General features: G+C 41.3%; 1 protein-coding gene across 1 annotated transcript in view; it reads right to left on the bottom strand.

Annotated features, from left to right (window-relative positions):
- ZNF286A (zinc finger protein 286A) overlaps window positions 1-9,587 on the bottom strand; it is a 17,506-nt gene extending 7,919 nt beyond the window's left edge. The window contains exons 1-4 of the mRNA XM_006898573.1: window positions 9,520-9,587; window positions 7,781-7,872; window positions 4,192-4,306; window positions 3,041-3,133 (exon numbers count right to left, since the gene is read on the bottom strand). Of these exons, the coding sequence (XP_006898635.1) occupies window positions 3,041-3,133; window positions 4,192-4,306; window positions 7,781-7,872; window positions 9,520-9,556 (337 nt within the window). The 5' untranslated portion in view covers window positions 9,557-9,587. The remainder of the gene's footprint in view (window positions 1-3,040; window positions 3,134-4,191; window positions 4,307-7,780; window positions 7,873-9,519) is intronic.
- Between the last annotated feature and the right edge of the window lie 244 nt (window positions 9,588-9,831).

The raw sequence follows: 9,831 nt of genomic DNA, 5'->3' as shown, positions 1-9,831 counted from the left end.
GATCTGATTCCTATGCATACCATCAGGTGAAATCCATGTGTATAACCTGCGTTTATGTCTCTTAAAAAATGTGTTTGCGATGAATAAGTCATGGATTGTGCAAAATTTAATCATGCTATCTCCAGCTCCATTTCTGTCTTCGAGTCCATGTTTTCCGACTACTAATTCTTCTTCTCTGTTCCCAACTTTTGCATTCCAGTCACCCATTATTATCAATGCCTCTTGATTGCACGTTTGAGCGATCTCCGACTGTAAAAGTTGGTAGAAACCTTCTATTTCCTCTACTTTGGCTCTGGTTGTTGGTGCATATATCTGAATGATAGTGGTATTCACTGGACTTCCTTGTATGTATATGGATATTATCCTGTCATTGACAACATTGTACTTCAAGATGGATCTAGCAATGACTTTTTTAACTATGAAAGCAACTCCATTTTTCCTCACCTTTTCATCTCCAGAGTAATATATCATATGATCATCTGATTCAAAATGCCCCATGCCAGTCCATCTCATCTCACCAATGCCTACTATGTCAATATTTATGTGTTCCATTTCCTCCTTAACAATATCTAATTTTCCCACATTTATGGTACTCACATTCCATGTTCCAATCACTAGTGTCTGCTTACAACTGTCCCTCTTCCTTTGTATTTCCATACTCAGTTGCCTTTTCTGTCATTCTACGTGTGTTCTGTTGTACATAGGGTTTTCAAAGGCCTGCTATTTTGGAAGTGGATGGCCAGTATAAAGTAATGGAAGGTTGTCAATAATGAAAATGAAGAAAAGCGTTGATAAATTTTTATAAAAAATGTTCAGTGAAACAGGACAGACATAAGAATATATAAAATTATTTTATCTTACAAGTTCACGCATGTTGTTAAGAAAACAGTGTAAGGTTACTCTTGCTGCAAGAGGGAACAGTGTCTAGAATAGGGCTCCTCTATCGAGTTACCAAATTCCAGGCCAAACCTACCAATGTCAAGTCAATTCTGATGCGTGACCACCCTCCATCCGGTTTCTGATGCCAGCAATCTGAATAGGACACTACCTGCTCTTTTTTCCCCAGGGAATAGCTGGTGATTTTGAACAACTGACATTTTAGTTAGTAGCCCAACCTTTAGCCTAACAAACAGTGCTCCTTGTTCTAGCGGGTGGTTGTTGTTGTTAGGTGCCATTGAGTACAACTTCTAGTGACCCTATGAACAAAAGATCTAAAACCCTGTTCTATCCTGCGCCATCCTCACACATTCTGACACACAAGAGCCCAGTGCAGCAGTCACTGTGCCAGTCCACCTGGTTGAGGGTCTTCCTCTCCCTCACTAACCTTCCACCTTTCCCAACATCATGTCCTTCTCAAAGGAATTACACTTCCTAACAATATTTCCAAAGTGAGGTAAACAATATGTCCAAATGTGAGGTAAAGCCTCATCATTCTTGCCTCCAAAGAGCACTCCAGCTGCACCCTCTCCAAGAAAATTTGTTCGTTCGCTTGGCTGCCCATGGGATGTTCAGTGCTCTTCTCCATCACCACAGCTCAAAGGCGTCATTTCTTTTTCTGTCATTCTTATTCATTGTCCAGCTCTCAGATACATAGCTGGTAATCAGAAAGACTATTGCCTGAATCAGACATAGCTTAGTCCTCAAACTGACATCACTACTCCTCAGTAATGTGGAAAGGTCTCTAACAGCTGATTTTCCCAGTGCAATGTGTCTCCTTATTTCCTGATTGCTCGTTCCAAAGGTGGATCCAAGCAAGATGAAGGTGTTGACAGTTTCAATCTCCTCTCCATTGGTAAGAATCTTTTCTTGATACTGAAGGCTGCATTCCTTGATTTTCTGCAACAAGTGCTTCAAGTACTCCTCAGTTTCAGCAAGCAAGGTTGTGTCATCTGCATAACCCAAGTTATTGATGAATCTCCCTCTAATCTTGATGCCACATTCCTCTTCAGAGTCCAGCTTCTTGTATAATTTGCTCAGAATATAGATTCAACAGGTATGGAGAAAGAATACATCCCTGATGCTCTCTCTTCCAAATTCCAAACCATGCAGTGATCCCATGCTCCGTTTTCACAACAGCCTCCTGATCCAGATATAGGTTCCTCACGAGCATAATCAAATGCTCTGGGATTCCCATTCTTTTCAATGTCAGGCACAACTTGTAATGATCCACACAGTCAAATGCCTGTGCACAGTTAATAAAGCACAAATAGACAAAAGTAAGGTTTTCCTTACTTTCAGCCAGGATCCATCTGACATTAGAAATGATATCCTTGCTGCCACAGCCTCTTCTAAATCCCACTAGAACTTCTGGCAGTTCCCTATTTATGTACTATTCCTGTCATTTTTTAATGATCTTCAGCAGTGGTTTGCTTTAATATGGTATCACATTCAGTTGGATCACCATTCTTGGGAATGGGAACAAACATGGACCTCTTCCAATCCGTTGGCAAGACAGCTGCCCTCCAAATTTCCTGGCATAGACTGATGAGTGCATCGAAGGCTGCATCTGTTAATGGAAATAAGTCAATTGATATCCCATTGATTCCTGGGGCCTTATTTTTTGCCAATGCCTTCGATGCAGCTCCCACTTCCTCTTTCATTACCATTGGCTCTTATTTATATGGTACGTCCTGAAATTTTTCAGCGTCAATCAATTCTTTCTGTTACAGTGACTCTGTGACTCTAGTGTGTTAGTAAGGTGTTATTTCCTAATTTAAGTGTTAGCTGTGTGTTACATATTTGTGAAAATTCACAGCAATACTCTTAAGCTATTTCTTCTGTGTTTCATGTTACAGCAAAAAGTTAAAGAAAGAAATAAAGAAAGTAAAATAGGTAAATAGGGCAAAATATTAACATCTACACAAACTTGGTTGTAGACACTTAAGTACTACTTTTTAAAATTGTGCCTGTATTTTAATATTTTGTAAGTTAACAGAAAAGAAAAAAGTAATGTAGATACTTCTAACATTATTTATTAAGCAAGTGGACTATCATTTCTGCTGAGCAATTATTTCTAAAGATGACCACTTTTCTGACTCACCTGAATAGATGCCTTTGGGAGTTTTCCTCTCAAACATCCCTGGTTCCTTTCTATTCTCCAATTTGTAGTTCTCACCTTTAGAAACTGGAAGCCCTGCATATATTTTTAGAAGGAAAGAAATGGGACTTAGCTATCTATGGTACACACAATAATTTACCTTAGAGCATAAAACTAACACCCTTGACCTTCAGAGAAGAGAGAACATTATAGGAATTTCCAGAGTAAAAGGACAGACCACTAGAAAAAAAAGCATAAAATATTTGCAGTAAGAGTCTAGGCCTGATAAAGAGTTCACCAGGATTTTAAAAAGACACAAATGTTTTTTTGTGTCAAAAAACAAACAAACAAACATGAGTCTTTATTTCCTCCGGAGTGAGGAAATTTCAGAGACCCTGTAGATTAGCCCTTATCTTTGGGAAGATGAAATTCTAATCTCAGAGGCAATACCACAAAACTGTGACTTTAAGAGTGAAATGCTGCTGTCTTCTGATGTTTGTCCTCTCTCCTTTCTTCTAGATATTCTGTCTCACTTTATTAGAAAATCCATTGCATGAAGCTTGGGAGGGCTACCATATTTCACACAAATATACGCATGCCTATGAACACATGCGTAGAACCATGGACACACAATCCAGACACGGTTTGTGTCTCCCAAGCTGTGTGACTGCTTCAATAATGCACACATGATCTTATCTGAAAATCCTATGTTTTCTGAAACTCCTAAGATAAAAAAAATACTTTCTTCTTATTGCATGTTTGGCTAGAAAAAGAAATTAATGCTAGAGTTTCCATGAGCCATCTTTGGCATATGGAAAAAAAAAATCTAAGAATAAAGTCAACATGGGAAAAATGAAAGAAATAGCATAACAGAAAAATGAAAGAAATATCTGATGATAGATTTTATTCACTGCATCATGCTTTCCTCTTAAGTGATATGAATGGGTTTTTTGACACTTGAATTAACCTTGACATATAATATGCATAGACATTTCACCAAGAACACAGGGTAAAAGCAGATTTCCCCCCTCAAGCATAAAGAGACTATAACTTTAAGACTTGTCAACAATAAAGTGAAAGTGAAATAACTTAAGTTATTTTGCTTTCAATAAAATCAAGCAAATTTCAGAGTCACAATGAGAACCCATCCTTACATAAAGAGACCAGGTTCCTATAGTTCTCAAGCATCACCTCCCGTTGTGCAGGATCAAGCTTTCCCCACTCCTCCGGAGTGAAATCCATGGCCACATCCTCGAATGTCACTGATTCCTAAAATAGAAAACATACATTTATCATCTTTCACTTAAAAATCTTTCCCTCTATTCCCCGTAACTTCCCAGAGAATTTATCTGTAATATAAGATACATTTCACAGTGGGAAATGACTACAATATACGTAAAGCATTCTAGCAGTATTCAGATGTGTGATTTTTCTACAATCTTTTTATTTTTTTTTTGGATTGTAAAAATTTTATTCTCTTTAATAACAACAATAATTCCACAAAAATTATACAAAGTACTGTGGTCTGGAACTCTCCAATGAAGTCATGGCCCCCATTGTTGTCATAGTCGTAACATATGACCTGGATGGGCTTCTCCACATCCCCATCACACAGGGACACCAGTGGCACAGTGAAGGGCTTCCGCACAGGATCCAGGGTGTACTTGATCACCTCGGTCCTGTGGACCAGCATCGACTTGCCGTCATCTCCTGGTTTATAAAATTCAAGAAACGGGTCTGATTTTCCAAAGAGGTCCTTCTTGTCCAGCTTCCTGCCGGCCAGACTGAACGTGATGACCTGGTTGTCTGACAGCTCCTGAGCAGCGATCGTAATCAAGCTCTTCCCTGCGGGCTTGTCATTCAGTAGCAGCAGAGGGCGAGTCATCTTCTTGCTGGAGACGATCGTGCCCAGGCTGGAGAACTGGCCCAGGAAGTCGTGTTCATCTAGCCGCATGCTGGACTTGTCCTGATCAAACAGGGCAAACTTGAGCTTCTGCACCTCTTCAAAGTGGTAGTCAAGGACGAACTTCTTGGAGAACGCAGGTTTGAGGTTGTTCACTACAGTTTCTGTCCTATCGTACTCCATCCACCTGCCATCATTCTCTGTAAAGAGGACACAGAAAGGGTCGGACTTGGAGGTGACATCCCGGTCCAGCAGGTTCTGGCCACTCACTGACAGTTCCTCCTTGCACACGCAATGCTGGGAGCCCACAGATGCTGCCCCGGACAATGGGGCAGCCCCACCTGGTATGTAGGCCATGGGGGGGGTGGCGGTGGCAGCAGCAATTCCAGGCAGTCGCACTAGGCGGTCGCCGCTCCCCCGCGCCCCGTCTCCCGCCGACATCCCAGACACTTCCTCCACTCAGCCTGGCCGGGCCGAGAGGCGGCCTCAGGGCGCTGCCTGCGCCCTCAGGGTGCTGCCTGCGCGGCCATGGCCTTCGCGTGAGCTCCCCGGTGCTCAGGGTCCGGTCCTTCTCCCTCTACAATCTTTTTAAGTCGCTTGAGGAAACTACTCATCTTTCTCCCAGAGCAGATGGTGGATTTGAACTGCTGATATATTGGTTAACAGCTCAGCATGTTACAAACTACACCAGCAGAGCACCTTTCTGAAAAGAATGCAAGTAAGTATAAAACTATTTTAGTATAAAAATAAGGTTAATAAAATGCAAAACAGTACAAACACTATGCAAGGCAGCTTGATACATCCTAAAAAAGGTGAAAGAAAAATAAAAAAGCCATTTGATCCAGCTATTCCACTACTAGGGATATACTCCAAGGAAGTCAGAGCTGAGATACAAGCGCACGCGCACACACAGACACAGACACACACACACACTCTCTCTCTCTCTCTCTCTCTCTGTAGCATTATTTACAACAGGAAAAAAGATGCAAGCAGTCAAGTGCCCATCAACAAACAAATGGACAGAGCAATTGTGGTAAATTTATATATTAGGATACTATGCAGCATTAAAAAAAATGACGTTTTATGGGCATTAAGGATATTACACTAAGATAAATGGCTCAGTCACAAAGGATAACTACTGTATAAGACTGCTATTGGGAAAACAGGAAGGTTACTGGGGAGGGAAGAAGTTGGAAAGCAGAAAAAGAGTGTACAGACAATGAAAATGGAAGGGGCTCAGGGGAAGGAAGGATCAGCTTGGAATGAATGGACAAAGTTAGACATGTGCCTTTGCCATGAGCAAACTGACCAAATGAGGAGAGGGAAGAGGAGAAGGAGGGTAGGAAAGAAAGAGGAGGAAAGAAAAAATGCTAGGGCAGTAGAGATTAGTGGACAGATACGTGAGGTGAAGGGATTAGGAAAGTACAGTGAGGACTTCATGAGATGTTGTGATAAAGGATGCAGATCAATTGTAACAAATGGTACAAAATAAAATGTATATGAATGACTGAATGAAAAAGTAATTAAAAAATAAATTATGGAAAATATCTACAGAGAAAATCAATTTTAGAGGGTTGTCTGGGATGGGAAACAAGGGCAAGGGGAGTAAAATGAAATAGTTAAATTAGGTGAAAGGAAAGGCAATATACAATAAAGGATTGGATATTACAAAACAAAACATCTAGGTGTGGTTGTACAAAAATCAGTATGATGTGCTAACTTCCTCTCAAAGAAGAAAACTCCTTAATAGAAACAAAACAAAACAGTGTCCATGAAAGGCTCAATCCACCTTGAAGTATTAACAGTACTAACATTGAAGCATTCAAATGTTAGAAAAATGATACCCTCCTTTCCTGTTCCCGAACTTTTATTATCTTCTACTCACTATCCCTGAGCACAGTAGTCTATGCAGTTTAGGCATTGTCTCTATGCCTGGCCCATAGATGGAATGTGTGTGTATGTGTAAACTCTACAAGTCTGGCCAATTAGAGAATTAATACTGAGATCTGGCCAATCGCAATTAAAAATTGAGCCCAATACTCAGTTAAGAGTTAATCCCAGGGTTTATTCTAGAATGACTGCAAAGGAAGTTGCTCTTTTTCACTGGTTTTCAATATGGGAATATATGCATACAGCGCTGCTATGAGTTGGAACCTAATCAGGTGTAGAGTCTAGACCGACTAGGAACAACACTCAGAAAAGTCTGATTGTCAGCAAAACATATACAGAGAGAAGAAAAGGCTAGGAAAATGGAAAGACTGCTATCTAATGTTACTCCTGGACACTTAACTAGCCAAACATATTTTAAGTTTTGCTCACTTTAGGTACAACTTAGAACTTTATATCTCTTTGACTAATAATCTCTCCATGGCTAATGAAAGATAGTCCAGAAAATAACAGAATCTAGCTGTTGAGTGACTCATGGGTTTCAGTGCTTATTTTTATCATTTACACAGTACTTATGGTGCTTTCTTAAATTCCTACTTAACTGCAATTGGTATGTTGTTTCTCAAGGGAAGTAAAGGTTTTAAAGAGGTATTTACAATTTTTTTAAAACTATTTTAATAGTTTCCCACATTATCATGCAAAGAAACATTCACAAGTAGGCTGAACGTCAAGGATTCTTTCATGCTGTTTGAGCAACAAGAAATACTAGATGAAGTAAGGTGCTGTTGGTTAATAGAAAATATTTTCAATTGATTTTGTCTCTTGGAATTAGAACTTCATTCTCTATATAGGCTCAAGCACACAAAGAAACATCACAGCAAAAAACAGAGATGTATGTCCGTACTGTGAAAAATTAGAGGGAATTTCAGCATTCAGTGGAAACTTGCTCTTACCTGGGATCTGGCTGTTAGGCACAGAGCTTCCACTTCTTCTTCTGACCTCCTCTCTTGGAAATTCTCTTGGAGAGAATCCTGGGAATGCAGAGCTAAGGACAAGAAAGCAGTCAAGATAGGTTTAGAATAATCTTGTGATTAATACCTAAGAAAAAAAAAAAAAGAATCCCACAAACATATTAATGGGACTATCTCTATAGTTCCAACAAAAATTTGGGTTGAAAGGAGTCTGAAAAGCCTCCATCAATCGCCCAAATGATAGAGAATGCCCAGGAATGTTCTACTTGGGTCTTCAATTCAGTTCCAATTATGATTCCATCATTCTAAAAGTTAATACTCTCTGGTTTAGAAATCAGAACAACTTCTTTCCTAGCGTCTTGTTTTGTTTTTTAAATTTTATTATTTTTTGTGTGTGTACCATCAAATCAGATCTGACTGGTACAGGAGGAGACTGCCCCTCCTTCTCCAGCAGAGCATCTGGTGGATTTGAACTGCCTACCTCTGGGATTGCAGTGCAGCTTCTTGCAACTAGGCCACCAGAGCTCCCTTCTTTCCTAGCTTCTTGTTGCTGTTGCTATGTCTCGCTGAGTTGGAACTGATCCATTGGTGACCCTCCCGTGGGTTTTAAGAGGCGGTAAACCGCAGGGGAGGCAATTCCCTTTTTTCCATGAAGCAGTGGTGAATTCGAACCACCTGCCTTTGTGTTGGCAGTACAACTCCTTACCACTAAGCTGCCAGAGCTCCCTACTTTCTAGATTAACCTCTATCAACTTAATATTTAGTATACAGATTGCTAGATCACATCTTCAAATAATTATCCTTAGCTGAGTATGGAGTGAAATGGGTACAAGTGAAAAATAAAAAATTCCAACAAGTGATCCAGAATATTTCTAATGCAGAAAATCATATACCTTTTTTAAAAAAAATTTTTTGTGTGTGTAACTTCAAGTTGGATCTGACCCATACAGGAGGAGATTGTCTCTCCTCCAGCAGAGCATCTGGTGGATTGGAACTGCTCACTTCTGTGATTGCAGTGCAGCTTCTTGCCACTAGGCCACCAGAGCTTGCCAAGAAATCACATACTTTTGAGGCTGTTTTCTCTTTTGTAACCTTTGCTCTATTGAAATCACAGAGCTATTGGTCTGATAATGTGAGGCACAAAGTGTGGGAATTTTTTTCCAACCGGAAAGCTCAATTCTTAAGCCCACTCACAGAGACTATGCTGTTATGTGCCACTAAGTGAAAACCAGCAGGTTTTCAAAGACTAAATTGCACAGGAGGTGCCTGTCCTTCTTTGTCCAGCAGAGCAGAGGGTGGATTTGAACCATCTGCCTTTCGGTTGGCAGTGGAACTCCTTACCCACTAGGCCACCAGAGCTCCCTCATAGAGACTATGCCATTCATTGCCATAGAGTGGGAAACCCCTCATACCAGACCCTTCAGGCTTTTGGTTTGGTTTTGGGTTTGTTTGTTTTCTGACACAGTAAATTACGTGGGAGGAAACTGCCCAACTTTCTGCCCTGGGGCAGCTGGGAGCATAGAGACAAGTGCAACCAACTGTTAAGCATCTTGGAGTCCATTCCGACTCCTTACCACGACTGCTATGTCTGAGTGCACTGGAGCAGCCACCCATGGAGCAGTTGTTATTAGATGCAGTCAAGCATGACTTCTGGGCACCCTATGAACCACAGAGCTGAACCTCTCCAAGACCCCCAGTCCAACACTGTCAGCAATTCTCACCTCTCCTCTCAGGTACTTCTGCTACATCTGTCTCCATGGTCGCCTCTCTATGAGGAAGAGTTCTGAGCTTCACCCAGAGTCGGACCTCTTTGGGCAGAACTGTCAGAAGTCCCCCAAACCGCGCTGTCCTCCCTCCTGCTGGTCCTCTGCGGGATCTTCTGGAAGATTCCGATCAGGTTGGCTTGAGTGCACGCTGGAGCCTGGTTGGGTCCTATGGAGGTGAGGCCTGCGACCTAGGGGCAGCATCCCAGAGGCTGGGCGGGTTTGGTCCGAGGGTCTCGGGGTCTGGAGGAGGTGGCACTGGCCTGGCGC

The sequence above is a fragment of the Elephantulus edwardii genome, unplaced genomic scaffold, assembly GCF_000299155.1.
Source record: "Elephantulus edwardii isolate Elephantulus edwardi_28Jun2011 unplaced genomic scaffold, EleEdw1.0 scaffold00233, whole genome shotgun sequence".
Taxonomy (NCBI): Eukaryota; Metazoa; Chordata; class Mammalia; order Macroscelidea; family Macroscelididae; genus Elephantulus; species Elephantulus edwardii.
Note: the sequence above shows the minus strand (reverse complement) of the source record. Positions and strands in the feature narration are given on the sequence as shown.